Raw genomic sequence first — 15,790 nt, 5'->3', positions numbered from 1 at the left:
AGCAACTTCTGAATTGCATTATTTATTCATTTATTTATTTGAAGATTCAAGTTATAATTTTCTCCTGTGATACCTGTGGAGTTAGGTGATATTAAATAAAAGCTAGGAATTAAAAAAAAAAGCATACAAAAAGAAATTTTAAAGCCCTCTAAAATATTTGCTCCAATACTTGTAAACATATATGGCATATAAAGGACACACGATATTATGGTTCAGCTTAAGGGCTTAACTGGAACTGGTTTTCATTCAGATAGAGTCTGCATTTGCATAGATTCTTCCTTAAATTCTATATTAGTGTCTGTGCTAGTAACGCTAATGTTTATATGAGATTTTTTTAAGATTAGTTGGAAAAGGGTTTTGCAAGGTTAATTATGCTTTTCATGCAGCAAATTGGAGCACTTAGTTCTGAACACTTTTTGAATAATTCTGGAATAATGTATAGTTTTATTCCACTGCATGCTGGAAAAATGGATGCCATGAACTCTACAGTGGAAGGCTTTTGAACCCAAGAGATCAGTTTTCCCCAGATGCCAACTTCTGTTCCTGGGAGACATCAGGGGGCTTAGAGAGCGCTAGCCTGGCCTGGGTATGAGCTCAAACAGCCAAGAGGTTGCTTTAACTCACAAGCAAAGATACATTAAACCAATGGAAAATGAGCAAAACAGATTTCCACTCCAACCTGCCACTTTCTTGCTTTGATAAGCCCCATACGGTAGGACTGGCAAATAGCTGATAGTTCTCTTACCTGCCCGCTGATCTGAGTCTTCCACTTAGTTGGCTTTTCCAACTGGAATCATCTCCTGAAATCCTGGCAACTAAGAGTTTTGGGAAGGTGGTCTACTTAGGACCCTATTTTAACCTAATGTGAACACCCCTTTCTTATGAACCACTTTTTCAGTCCAGTGTTGGAATGTCAAATGGCATGTTTTCCTTCAGGAACCAAAGTGCAACTGAGTTTTAAGATGCTTATTTGGAATCCTGTTGGGCATAGTGCAGAAGTGTAGCTATGAAACCACTATTTCACACAAAGAAAGCCATCTCGTAATCTTCATGTTCTGTGGGTTTTTGTGACATTCAGGTAGTCACTGGTTTTATCTGATCAGTGCCCAGTGAATCTAGTATCCCCTTAGGTGCTGTGAATAAATGCTTGCTTTTGTACTGCACCTTTTTCATATTCATTATACAATGCTGAATTTTGCTAGTTGTAAACCAACAGTTATGAGTATAAAGTATTTAGTCAGATAGGTAGCAGTATTATTTCTAAAATTAAACTATTTGCATTACCTAATACCATCTGCTGTTGATATCAAAAAGAGCTCTCTCATTGATAAAAGGTTTGGATTCGGGATTTGGATGAATCAGAGTCAGAAGAGACCGTCGGTACAACGCATCTTTTCCAGTGGGCTTTGTGCCATGTTCCTATGGAGAAGCCAAATAAAAAAAGTCTTATGTTGCTTCAGTGTTGCCAAAAGAATAAATTATACATCCCCAAGCGAACTGCATGTTCCACTGTTGATAAGCCAACGCGTGTTTTCCAATCCATGATATGATAAACTGCAGGTGCATGAGTTAGAAATAGCACCTGAAGTGGAAGTATTAATCTGCTTTTTCTCTGCTTTTTCTCTGTGGTATAGCTCTGGAGAGAAACTGTTTTCCCACATGACTCTCTTCAGACGAGCTACATACTTCACTTGTCTTTTCCCATACGAAGGCGAGGCTGAGACAAGGTAGTGCTGGGAACAAATGAAGAACTTCAGTGACTGCTGATAGCGCTGATCCATTCAGAGGAGGGACAACGCACCTCATTTTTTTAAAAGGCAGTAAAACTGAGTATAATCACTGAGATGAAAGGCAAGCCGAGTTCAAATTGCAAGGGGTCAGGAGCATCAGAGGAAGAGACTTCAGATTTCTGTAAACTGACCAGATATGTGCAGCACTTCCCATATTGATTGATTTTCTTACAGAGACTCCATCAAGAGGGGAGAAAAGCAGTATACTGACCAGTTAGGTGCAGTTTTGGGTACAGACAGTGTACTTCTTGTGTCTTCAAAGTCAGGAGAGAAATTTGTCCCAGTTATGAGGAGCTTGTTTGTCTGTGAATATAATAAGAGGCTGACGGTGATAGGACCATTGAAGCCAACTGTGGAAATGCTTTCAGGTGACCTTTGTATATGGGATCCCAGTGTAAGAGAAGGTGAGAGGTTATCAGCTTAAGTCCATCAGCCTTGGCTAGGTCTTTGCTCAGCTGATGGACTGTCTGTTAGAAAAGGGAAATTTAAAGTCTGAGAGTTAGAAATCTGTTTGTGAATCTTTTCATTTTTGGAGTAGTTTTAAAATAATGCTCTTAATGATGAGGTATTTGAAAAGTATGAACATAAATAAATGCTTGATTTAGAACCTGTTTCTCTTGAGCTTTAACCACCAGTGCCACTTGGGCAATTTCAGTTATTATATTGAGATTCAGTTGGAAGTACTTCCCTGAGTTAAGGTTGCCCAGTGTTTCCCATTTTAAGGTCCTGTTTTCAGTTACATATAACCTTGCCAAAGAGCTAAGTGTTTGGTCTGAAATTTTCCATGTAACTTGCTTTAAAAAAGGTTTTAGGAAGATTCCATCCAGCCATTTCTTAAACTTGAGTCTAGGTTAAAAAAAGATGTTTGACTGTGTTCATTTTTAACTTTTTCATTGAGATTTAGTGTGTCTGTGCTTCAGAGCAATAGCTAGAAATAGAACAAGTGGATAACCATCGTTCCAGTGCCAGGGCAATGCCTTTTGCTTTTATACGCTTTTGAAAAATCTCAGTTGTCGTGTGCTCCGTTGAGAGTTTTAAGAGCTTGGCAGCTCTATTCCCTATAGTTTCTTGGTTCACTATGTGTTCCTCAGCCTCAGCTTTTCAAGGCTGAACAGGGTTTTTGCTGAAGTTACTGTTCTGGGTGCTGCTGGCCGTTCACACACCAACCTGCAGAACAGGGATGCAATCTGTTTTGCCCTGTCTGCATTCCTGCAGAAAGAAAAAAACAAGGAGAGTGTAAGAGGAGCAGAATCGCTGGACTGCAGTCTCCCTGCAGGCTTTCCTTGAGACCCCTTTTAACACAGTGCTGTAGCTCTATTATATTAAAAGTAGTACAGCAGTACTGGAATTGGCAGATGGATGAAATCAATAGCCTGGGCATCATGCTCATCGTAGTTCCCTGTATTACCCTAAGGTAATGTAAGGCTTCCCCAGAGATACAGTCACATCGATCTGAAACCGGCAGCTCACCCAGGGTTTTGTTGCAGTTGCTTCCGCATCGTTGTCCCTCGCTCTTTTTGAGTAGTCTACTCACTGTTTTTGAGTAGTCCCATTTCATTCTTCCTCTGGAGAAGGTACGGTCAGGAACGTGATGCAGATACCTGTCTCCTCAGAAAAGTCATCATTATCAACATGCAGATGGGACACTCATTGTTTTCTTATTGGCACTTACTGTTTTTTGCGCCAGGGAAAAGCACAATACCCTGCAGGCTCTGGACTCTGCCATCACTGTGTGCACTGCAGATTTGATGCAGGTACAAAAATACATGGCTGATTATCCTGCTGTTAGTCTAAAGGAATATATTCATCACATCATAGCACAACTGCACTTTCTCTTGGTTCCTTTGAGGATGCACTTCAGAGTCTTATTCCCTGAAAAGAGAGCTTAAAGACCACCCACCTTCCTTAAAATGGGTGAAGTGAAGGCTTTAACAAGCTGGGTGCACATGCTCACTTTTTCAGCAGAGGGCTATTGATTACATATGTGTGAATATTATCAATTATTAATATATTTTTAGCAAAACTTCTTTGGTATATCTTCTTTCCAACTCTATTCTGTGAGTCACTGCCATAGCTAAAAATAGCACACTTGCTCTTTCAGGAGCATAATTGGCCACTTTTCAAAAATTCAACATATATGGAAACATAAGGAGAGAGACTGCTACTGCTTTGGGAAGTTAGGTGAAGTCATTAAATATCGATTTTGGAATTTGGTCAAGATGCAGAATCTGTTACATTTGTGAGCAGAGCTAGAATATGTCAAGCACGCATAAGGTTTTACCTGGCCCAGAACAAGAGCCCATCAGCCCATATAGGTGCACTGAAGCAAGTGCTGAATTCTGAAAGGAAAAAAATGGTATTCACCAGCTCTAGCACCTCTAGTTCACCTATTGCTCTGCTCTGCTTAGTTTAAGATAATGGATGAAAACACAACACAAGGAAGCAAATCAATTTATTTTTAGTTAAAATTAAGGCATGCTTTCCTATTTTTAAGTAAAAATCTAAACAGCTTTGGCCCAAAACAACAAAAGCTTTTCTGTACAAAAATCGGAACCTATCTATGCAACAGAAAAGTGTAGACAAGAAGCATTTCAATATTCTTTTTTGGAAAGGAATAACTTGGCAAAACACAATTAACTGTGCAAGGTTTGAGGATCCATATTTTGACAGAAATGATTAATCTAGTTTAATTTAATTATCATATTAAATAATCAGTTTGATCTTGGAAGACACCATGTCCATCTTTGTTGCATTCAGATGGCCTTTATTGACTGTTTCCTCTCCGTTTTCACCTCGGTCTCATCTCATGTCTTTCACATCCTGTTTCTTGCATCTGGATCCTTGCCATTCCTGTGCATACCAATATGCCTCTGCTTCCCCCTTTCCAGAGCCTTCAGAATAGCTTTTTGAGGAGTTTTTCTAGAAGAGCCAGAAGAGCTCTATCTCGGTTCTCCACTTTTTTGTTGTTGTTTGCTTGTAGAAAGAATTGTGTCAGCCTCTGTACAATACTGTAAAAAAACTGAAGTAGGACAGATTGTCAATGTATACACTGAGCCCATTGCTTGCAATTCTAAACTCGTACACCAATAGTCTGCGTTTTGTCTTAAAAATCAATACTAAGATAATCTGAAAGATGATTGTGGCCAATACAAAAGCCTTTAAACACTGACACACGAAGAGACTAGGATGCACTGTAGAAACTATGGAAATGTTGCACTAACATCAACTGGATGGCATAAAGTAGAGCCGGACATAAACTGATGAAGATGATGTTGTAAAGGCAAATGTTAGTACCTTGAAAGAACTTTAAAAAGATACAGCTTTAAACTGAAAACTTCTGAAGTTTTAGAATTTGTGAGTTTGAGATGTTTGAAGTGTATATGTTTAAGATATTAATCATATACAGAAGTTAAAGTTTGTTAGTGACTGTTGGAGTGGACAGATGCAGTGTGTCTTGCCACAGTGATCCTTGGTGAATGTCAGGGCATTTCAGAATGTATTTATTTGCTTTGAATTACGCACTCTTAATGAGTTTTAGTCAGCATTTTGTTTCCAGAGCTATAACATTGCTCTTCTTTATCCAGGACTTCAATTAAGATATTGATAGAAAAAGAGGAGAAATATGACAATGAGTGTAAAAGGCCGCTGAGAGCAGTTTTGATCCTAGAAAGATATTTACCCAAAATTGTGCATTGACTGCACATCTCTTTAGACAGAGGTCTATCGCATATGCCCTCAATACTACTAATAATTGACCTTTGTCGTACAGTATTTTCAACTGCCATTAATTTTTTTGAGCGAAGCTTACCTTTAGCCAAACTTGAGTTTGTCCTGGCTTTCTCTCAAATGGCCCTCACTCAGTGAAATTGAATGGGAATCAGAAATTAGTAGCAGAAGTGAGAAATTTCTGAAGTGCCACCTGGAACCCAGAAAATAACTCTAAGCGCAGAATGGAGAGCTAACCCTGAACTGACCAAGTAAGGGAAAGTTTTGTTTGATATAATAATTGGGTGAGCAGTGCTTTACCAGGTCAAAAACCACTAGAGCAGAAACAAAAAAATTGCATTTACAGTGGAAGAGCTAAATGCTGATCAGCAAACGCATGATTTTCTTTACTTTTCTAGCAGGGAATTAACAGGGTTATTTGCAGAGTGACATGATGCTCAGAACCTCTAAGGGTGTCAAGCATGTGTGTCCATATGTGTGCACGACCAGGTTGTTTAGCACTGGGGTCCATTTTTGTTATCTCCCGATTTTCAGGAATAAAATGGTTATAGTGTAGGCCATTTAGATAGCACGTGATAGGCACAACAATCAGAGGCTGTCTTCATGTCTTACTCCTCTTAAAATCCTGTGCCGCAACAGACATCTTCTCACTGGCTCTGTGCAACCTGGGAAAGAAGGAAGACTCCCATTAACATAGGCTATATTCCTGTCCATGGGGCTATAAATATGGGCCACTAGGGCAGGTAGTAGGGCTGTAGATAACGTGGGACATGTTGGCTGATTTGTAAGTGATGGGAACAAGTGAATAAACTAGGCAACTGTTCGTTATGCGTTGTTTAGAAATTTATCTTAGGGCCCTTAAGGGTGGGGTCGTGCAGACATCAGTGGTGAAAACGCTGTTGTTGGAACACAAGTTGTAATTTAAAAACTATTAACAATTTGTGTGTTATCTCCTACCGCACTACAAGATGTCTAGGGCACAGAGATTACTTTTTAGATGGCTTATAGAAATAATTATCCATGTCTATCCTGTCATAGCTAAGATTTCCAAAGAAGGTCATTTGATACTTCCAGACTGAAAGGTGATTCTTTTTCTTATTCCACTCTGTGATACTGTGTTTTTTTCTTGATCGTTTGAAGAAAAGTTTATTGTATTCTTCCAGCAATGCTCATCAGCCTTGGCTATTTTGGCAAGAAATATTTTTTCAAGTGGACCATCGTCATCACACTCAAACTGCTGGTTGTGAAGATAATGTAGCAATCATTATTCATTTTGCTAATCATATCATTTTGCTAAAAATGCAAGACTAAATTTTGATCCCATTTGTATTATTGCATTCAGTGATATTTTTGCTAATTGTCCCACTTGCACCAATTATTTACTTTGAACAGTTATTTTTGGCACTGTATCATTATGCAAAAGGATAGCGCCTGAATTCTTTACTTTTTCCAGGATTAGCCCTATTGTCATGAGGGAGACTACTTGTGGAATGAAGAAATCAGATTTGGCCAAAAATAATGACCTACTATTTCTAAGCAGCTGGAATAATGATATTTGTTCCTGTTTAAAGATACAGTTAAATCTCAAATGACTATTACTGTAATATAACTTAATGCACTTGTTCTGTTTCATTCTTTCTCATTTACCTTGTTTCATAAACATTTTGAGAAGCTTGGAAAAGAGAGAGCTATACCTCAGAGTATAAATAGTTTGTTAGGGACATGACATTCATTACTTTTTGGCTGTTGGACAAACAATTTTGTATCTAATTGTTCTCACTTCTGCTTTTCTGGTATGATTTTGAGTATTGTCTGGTATGTATAATCCCAGGGCAATTCCAGATGAGACGCTGAAAAATTTTTTTCTTGGAAGGAAATTGCCCAGTTTTTGAAATCAATCCATTATCAAGCAGAGTTAGTACTGTTCTTGTTAATGCATTTGTTCATTTCAAGATGTTTAGCCATTAATTCTTCTGAGATTAATCAAGTGGTAAATCAATTAACATCAGTGACATCTTGTCTGGATCTGTGGCCCACATGGCTAGCAAACAACTGTTTACTCCTTTGGGTTCCAATTTTGACATGTTTTACAAATATTTGACCAATTCTGTGATTTTTCCAGATGCTTTAGAATTGGCTGCTTGACTGTCCTGTTTAAAAAACAAAAAAAAGCCTCTTCTTTCTCCAAATGAACTGCTATTTTGACTTCATTCCAGTTCTTTTTTTTATTAAAGTTTCTGAAAAAAAATATGGACAAACAATTGCAGGCCTATTTTGTTTCAAATGAGGTGTCTACTGTAGAGAGGAAATTTCAGTCTGGCAGTAACTCAATTTTTAGTATAGTGAAGGTCAGATTGTAGGCTCCAGAGATTGGTTTGAATATTGTTCTTATACTACTAAATCTCTAGATATAAATATGCCCAAACTATCATTCCTTAAGAAGAAAACATAAACAAAATATATCTCATGACTTCTGCAGTAAGCAGACAGATGTGGAGATTGTATGAGAGGCAGATTGATTTAACTACATACCTTTTTTGTGTCCTGGAAATCAGACCTTTGATCAAAAGTTTTCTGCTCCAGAAATTCTTGCATTATTTTTTATGATTAGATAAGGAGGTAGATAAAACAGCAAATGGTTCAGTTTTCAAGATCTGCCATGTTTTTTGTTTCTAAAAGTAAAGTGTGATTTTTATACGTAATCTCATTTTCTGACTGAATGACTAATTTCAATTTATGAGAGTTTAGTACTATCAAGTGGAGGCTACTATATCCTTATATCCTTTATCTTCCATTCCTCTTTAAATAATCAGTTGAATGTGGCATATCTTGAATCGCTCCTTTTAAAGTTGAGAGGAGTATTTTAGTGCCTTATTTTTCACCAGGCGCATGGGCTGCTTGCTTTATGGAATAACAGATTGTTTAGATTCCAGATTATAAAGAATGCAGCTCTTGGGATTCCTAGAGGTCTTCTTGAAGGCCTGAAACATGTTTTCCTAAGACTTTACACAGACTCCCCATGAAATTCCTGAGCTGGTATAAAATGTTATTGATTTTTTTTTCTTGAAGCATGTTATGTGACTGTCCAAGCATACCCTATTTTACAAGCCCTTAATGCTCATTACATTCCATGACATTTCCTTTTTTTGTTTTTACCAGCTCAGCTGTATAAACAGTTACTGTCATTGTAGTCCAGCTGTCTAGTGTGAGAGATTTCACCTTAAAGAAAAAAAAAACTTTATCTATGAGCATATTAATGTTTTAATAAATGTTCAGGTCCAGTAGGCATCTGCTCTCTCAGCTCTCCTTAAATAATAACTTAAACATGAGAGTACCCGCATACCTTGTATACACAGACACAGAGGAGAAATCAAATAATTACAAAGTGATACAGCTAAGAAGAAATTACAAGAAAAACCCTGTATGCAATAAATAAGAGATTCACTTATAAATCATTATCCTTCTTCAGATTATTCCAACTCCGCTTCCTGTGATATCCCAACTGTAGCTAGAAAGGTGCTAGTTTGCATCAGCTTAGCATGGACCCCACATCCCCCCAGGGTAACGTTCTGTGAAGGAAAGGATACACTCAGAAATAAAATGGTACTACTGCAAGGGAAGCAAGAAAAACGTGTGTAGTAAAACAGCTTGGTACCCTACTTTGGATTGTCCCTTACAACCTAGTTGCATAAAAGGAGTTCGGCATTTTTAGGCAACTCTATTGGATTTCAAGCTGGTGGATTATGTGGCTACTGAAAAGTAAAATGTGCGAAAATCAGTTATGTGAGTGAATGTCCTTTACATCCCAAGTTTTTCTCCATCATATAGAATTTTGGACCATAGTTCTGAAACTAATTGGTAATTGGCTTTTATTTGCTGTAATTTCACCCAGACAGGTAAACTGCTTTTGGTTAATACCCATCAATATATGTCTGTAAGTTCACTGGGGATAGGAAAGGGGCAAGTTTTTCTAGGAACAGGTTGATTGCAGGTTTGCAATAACTTCTGTATCCCTACTGCCTTCTCCTGAAGTTCCAGTTTGTGGAAGGTGAAATTTGTCATCTAAAAACCTGAATTTATGCAGCTTGAAAGAAAGTACTCATTTCTTTATACTATCACATGTATTCATTGATTTTTCCCACTGGCTTGATTTCAGCTCACAGGAGAAGATTCTACTTCCATAGTTAAGCGCCATATAGCACTGATTACTCAAGTATTTCCAAGAAGATATACTTTTGAGAAAAGAAATTCTGGAAGATATGAAACACTGGCAGGGCAGGGAAGAGGCGATGTGGTAGGAGAGCAGGGCCTGAGTATACGTCTTTGTGCCCTAAGCACGAGCACCTGGAAGACGTCGCTTGTCTGCCGGCCCAAGTGACTTCTCATTCTGAGTGACACAGAGCGCGTGTTAAGGAATTGAACCAAGTTCTCCCAGGTTTTCAATGATTCCCTAGTGCTGGGCAGTGTAGACAACCAACGCTGAGCCTGATAAGCTTCATTCTGGTCTGTCTTCATCATTACAACTGGATGGAGTTGTGCTGTTGAGCACAGTACGGGCAGATAACGATACTCGGAGCATGATACCAAGTGACTGGTGGTGGGAACTACAGTCCTTATTTCCTCACAGTTATTTAGTCACCTGTATCATTCCCTCCACTAACTGCATTTTTAAATGGAATGCTATTCCTCTTCTTACAAATGATAGAAAAACTGAGAAAGTGGAAGGAGAAAGTAAAAAGACCTCTATTATGGTCATGCTCCTTTAAAATGGTCTTTTAAGAAAATAAATTCTCCTTGGGATGTATGACCATGGATCCAAGAGCAATAAGAAAACTCCACTCCCTACAGATTTCCTCTATTACTGCAGGATAAATGGGTGATAATTTCATAGTGAGGATGCAAACAACATCATCTTTCACTACCCCAGCGGACAGGTTATTAGGACTCCGTTAAAGTAATTTACCCCTGTGCTATCAAACACTTGCTGTGTAACTCTTCAGATTTGGTGTTGGCAGTTTGGGCTTCTTAAAAAATACCAACAGAGCCACAGTGAATTCCAAAGCCCATGGTAATAGCCAAGTGAATAACAACAGAGATGTCTGAAATAGGAGTTGAAACACTAAAGAAATTGCCAGCTTGAGGGTGTAGTTACTAAGATTTAGTAAAGCTTTTCAGTGAGCCATCATTCTGCTTTCTTTTCCCTTTGGTCAAGGTAGGTAACCAGGTGCAGTGGTTGGTGGTCATGCGAATTACCTCTGGGTGAAATGTGCTTCTTTATCTTCCCTTGCTTAGCAAAGCATTGAAAGTTTCATACAGTGGAATACTACTTATATATCTTTATAGTCTGCTTAATGCAAACCTCTGAGCTGTATAAATAGTTGGGTATAGTAATTCTGTAATATTAGAACATTATTTTGAATGGAGCATAGGGAAGAGAAATTAGGATTGTTTTGGTTTGGATATTTTTTAGCTTACATGACCTTTTATCCCTCCATTCTTATAAAATATGTCTGATTTGTTACTTTGTCTTTCCCCTTTTTCATAGTCCATTTCTGACCTGGAGAGACATACAGCATATTATTGTAAGGACTTCACGTGCAGGACATCTGAATGCTAACGACTGGAAAACCAATGCGGCTGGTTATAAGGGTGAGCTTCCTTTCTTCTTTGCCATCAGAGGCAAAAGGATTTGTGTCATTTTCGAAGAGAAAATAATCTCAAGTAGTTTGTTTGACCCTATGTTGTGCTTAGCTTTGAGTCTTTCATTAACAAAAGGAGCCTGTCCTCTCTTTAATAAAGAAAAGCTCTTAAAATAACTAAAAACAAAAATGGCAGCTACCAAATGTATTGGCCAGATCCTGGTAGTCCCTTTCAGCCCTACTTTGTGCACTGCTGGAAGAAAACTAAGTAAATCAGCTGTTTTTAAATTTTTCCTTGTATAGCTGGTATAGCTAGTATACTAATAGAATAGCCTGGAGTTGAAGCTGTAGCAGTTATCGGATTCAGCCCATGTTCTCGTTTAGGATTGTTGACCATTTTGGTTAAAAATGACAAAATAGTTTTTTCAAATTTCTGCTTTATATGACTCTCCCTACATTTTTTAGTATTTAAGATTGCTCTCTGATTTAGGACAAAAAAATGTTGAGCTATCAGGATTTTAATGGGACAGAAATCATACTCTTCAATCAGTTGTAATAAAGGTTTCTGAAATTTTGTCAAACCAGTGACAAACCAGTGATCTAGAACGAATTCTGACAGACAAGATATAACTTCAAGATGTACAGTATATTACATTGTTGCACCCCGAGGCAAAGAAGGAAAAAAGGCTAAGTCTTATAACTGCATATTGAAATTACCTCTCTAGGCTGTATCTTTTGTAATGCAAGCAGAAATGAACAATCGTACCACTAGATAAGACATATTTTCAAGATGGGTGAAACTGGATCTTGAATTCATACAATGTTGTATTTCAGCATGGGTTGGCTTCTGATTCCCATTCACTAAACTCTTACTGCCTTCAGTCTGGATTGCATCTAAAAAAAATGAGAATGGCTTATTTCTGGTTCTCTTTTCATGAGATTTCTGCCCAAGACTGCACTACTGTTTTAAGATCAGCATAAGTATTGATTTGAAGTCTTTTGTGCAAGGATCTCTTGAGAGCAGAATATAACATGTAAGAACCCATCAAATCTTTTCCCTGGTTTCACTTTAAAACTGAAACCTCGCTTTAATCTATTCCAGATCAAGGCACTGCTTCCACAGAGCATCTTTAATATATCATTCTGACCTATGACATTTCTGCTGCAACTGAATAGAAACCAAACAAAAAAACCTTTCATTTTTGGATCCAGACCAGACCCTAACTACAGAGGATAGATTTAGAAATGGGTATTTGACTCCAAGCCCCTCACTATGTGAAGGTTGACATTCACGAGACTGGTTTTGTCCCATTTAAAAAAAGCGCATACCCACATGCAAAAATGCATATAGTAAGAAATAGATACTTCCTTAGTTATGAAAACATTACAGTATTTGTTATTATGAAACATACCCCAGGATTTAAAAAGTTTTGGCAGGAGATTGTGACTGTATTATCATTTTATTGGAGTTACCTGAAATTCAAACAATAGTAGCATAAAATAGAGAGGTTTTTTTCCCCCAGCTCACTTTCAGAATTCTGTCTTTTTGTGTTTTTCCACTTGTTTCCCAAGAGAGGCAAACACCCTGTGATGCATTTCACAGCAGCTGTCACTCATTAGCAGAGGAGAAGTCACACTAATACCCCAGCAGTAGCAGCATCGGCAGCAGGATTTGCGCTGTTTCACTACTGCAGCTAGCTTAATCTGAATCCTGGGAGCTACACGTTTTAATATTTGTTGTAGCAGATAGATAGCAAGGAAAAGGGGTGAGAAAGGTTTCTCCTCCACTTGTGCAAAATCATGAACGTAGATAAGCTCAGCTGTGGGACTGGAAGTCAGGAAACACAACCTGACCTGGCGGAGCTCTGCTGTAGACTCCATGGTGGACTGAAAAAGAGGAAGACAAACTAAGTGCCTCGACCTCTATGGAGCTCAGGAATCAACTTTAACCCAAATAAAAGCACCAGTTTTAACTAAATTATTTTGGCAACTTAGGCTGAGCAAATGGTTCCAATAAAAATCCAGCTCTCTTTAAACCTCTGTTGGTTTTGGAAGAAGGAGAAGCAAAAGATTTAGATTAAATCACAACACCCAAACCTGAACTCAAAAGGGGGTTTGCACACCGCTGCTGGCGAGACTGAAAGAGTATTTTACTATTGCACGTGGCAATATTTAGTATAATATTACACTATTATGCTTCACTGTTGCCAAGACTAACAATTAAAGTACAGTTTTTCATAGATGAATTACTCTGATCAGACTGAGTTCCTTAAGGAATTATATCATAATTTTGTTCATGGTAAGATCCATATTTCTTCCAAGGCATGTCCATGACAAGGGAAGAGAGGGGAAGATTGTCTTTAAAATTAACTAAAGCAAAGAGAGTCACAAGAAACAATCTCCCTTTCTTCCATGCATGCTGGGGAAGAAAGAAAAAAGTGAGGAGAAAGAGAGAGACAGGCTTGCTCCTTTAGAAATGAGAACTGAAAGGGTGAAAACAACAAAAACTTGGAAGAACCTCTCACTCCACAAAGGGTCAGCAAAGGCTGGTAGTTAAAAGTGGGTCAGCGTGCCTTTTCCATGGGCTGTTTTGCTGGGCTGCATGGCAACACCGAGCCTCACTATAGTCACTCGCAGCGTTTCTCCCTTGCAGAACACACACAGAAGGAGCTCACACATGTCGTTACTGGTCACAAGATCTCCATCTTTTCTGTCTTGCATTAATAAAAAGAAAGATTAATTCATGAAGAGCACTTGAGCTAGCCAGTGATGTGTCAAAGCAAAGGCAGTTATTTGTTTCATTTTCTGGCAAATAAGCAGCTTTCATTAAATGCACGTCAACAGAATAAGGCCAGGAATGGGCAAGAGTTTTTTCTTGTTAATTTTTTTAGTTATTGTTTCATTGTCAGCCAGTAGATATCTTTACATAGGAACTTACTATCTGGTACTCTCAAAGACAAAGCCTTGCATACTCATTTTTTGGTCTAGTCAGTTGTACATAAAATTTTTCACTAGCAAAGAGATATGTTATGCTCAACTTCACCTCAAAATCAGAGGTTTTTTATAATTAAAGGAGTTAATTAACCAATAATGTGGAGAAAAACTAGAGAACATCTCTCCTCTTTTCATGAAGATATCAGAACTGTTGCTCTCTTTCTGCTAGGGCAGATCAGTATGCAGCGGCTCTTTGTTCTGCCAATTGTTTGGTCAACAATAGAGCTTGCCCCTGCCTTCATAAAAAGCCTTCATGCTGACTAGTTTCTGCATTCAAAGAAACCAAATGAAACACTGCAGTTTTAAGAACAATGATCAAATCATCTGAACAATTCTTTGTGTGTAACTGAAGCTCCACATACTGTCAAAGGAAGTTCTCTGGGAAAGCAGACCATTTGGAGGGAAGGGATACCTTTAGTTTGCTTTTTGATTTTAGAGAACATGCTTCGCTCTTCCTGGCTCCAAAGTGTAGATAGTAACACCTAATACAGTGAAATAAAATGTCAACGAAAGATAAAGAGAAATCAAAAACAGCACTTTTTTTCCATTTCAGGCCATTTCTAGGTCTGGTGGAGGTATTCTTCCTACAGAAGCTGAGAGTGATGTGGTTCGTAAGGGAATAATAGACTAACAAAGCTAAATCTCATCCGTTTAGATTAGACAAAGTATCACAGCTGGCTACATTAGGAGAGATATTTTAATGTTTTAGCTTAACCTTAATGTTTTATGGCCTTCAAATATAATTGTTTAATCAAAGTGTTTAATAAAACTGGTGATTATTCTTGTTGTAAGCAGAGCATTACCAATTCTGGGAATGATGAAGAGATGAGAGTATCTCTGTTCCTATCATTGGTCAGATTTAACTTACCGTAAGGCAACCGGTAGCCAGGCACAAAATCAGAGACTAGTGTGAGAGTCTGTACAACTGCATATACATTTCAGAGAAGATAAATAAGCTACACCGTGCTGCATATTTTAAATAATGTTTTTAAATTTTATTTTGAAATCATTGCTAGAAGCTGATGTAAGACTCTTGAAAGCGATAAACACTCTGGGAACTGAGATGTCAACCAAAGCTGTACATATATCAAAACACCTTTCAAATTCCAATCTTAGGGATTTCAGGTGATAAATGCACATGGTACTAAGAGCCAAAATCAAGTCCTACCCACCCCTACAGCCCACAGAGATGGTGCATGGAGCAAGTGGAACATGGACTTTGAGCCTGGCTGTTGCAAGAACCCATTTATAGGTAGTTGGTTACCTGACACCAGTCACATGAAATTGCTTTGGTCTTTTTTTGTAAGAGGGAAGCAAACTATATCCTGTGCCAGCTAGACTCATGATTTTTTCTGACTGAAAAATGAAGCTGATATTTTCAGGAAGACAAATTTGAGTGCTGTCAGTGTCTTCCAGGTTCAACCTACTGAGAAACATCAGCAAATACAAACTGTCTCATGGGTGACTTGTTTCTCTTGCTCTCTGCATGTTCTGTTGGTTCCAGACAGCGTTTCCTCACCAGGAATACCCCTAATGCCACGTCCTCTGGCCACCTCCTCTCAGCAGGCCCTTGGCTTCACTGCCAAGCCATGACACAGAGCTATTTCTATGGCTCTATGCCTCCCAGGCAATCCTGTTAAG

The 15,790-nt window shown here is 38.3% G+C and overlaps 1 protein-coding gene across 1 annotated transcript in view; it reads left to right on the top strand.

The window, feature by feature from the left end:
* Positions 1 to 15,790, top strand: part of LOC112983247 (proprotein convertase subtilisin/kexin type 5) — a 245,032-nt gene that overhangs the window by 128,950 nt on the left and 100,292 nt on the right. The window contains exon 10 of the mRNA XM_064500309.1: positions 11,062 to 11,165. Within this exon, the coding sequence (XP_064356379.1) occupies positions 11,062 to 11,165 (104 nt within the window). The remainder of the gene's footprint in view (positions 1 to 11,061; positions 11,166 to 15,790) is intronic.

The sequence above is a fragment of the Dromaius novaehollandiae genome, chromosome W, assembly GCF_036370855.1.
Source record: "Dromaius novaehollandiae isolate bDroNov1 chromosome W, bDroNov1.hap1, whole genome shotgun sequence".
In the NCBI taxonomy this organism is placed as follows: Eukaryota; Metazoa; Chordata; class Aves; order Casuariiformes; family Dromaiidae; genus Dromaius; species Dromaius novaehollandiae.
Note: the sequence above shows the minus strand (reverse complement) of the source record. Positions and strands in the feature narration are given on the sequence as shown.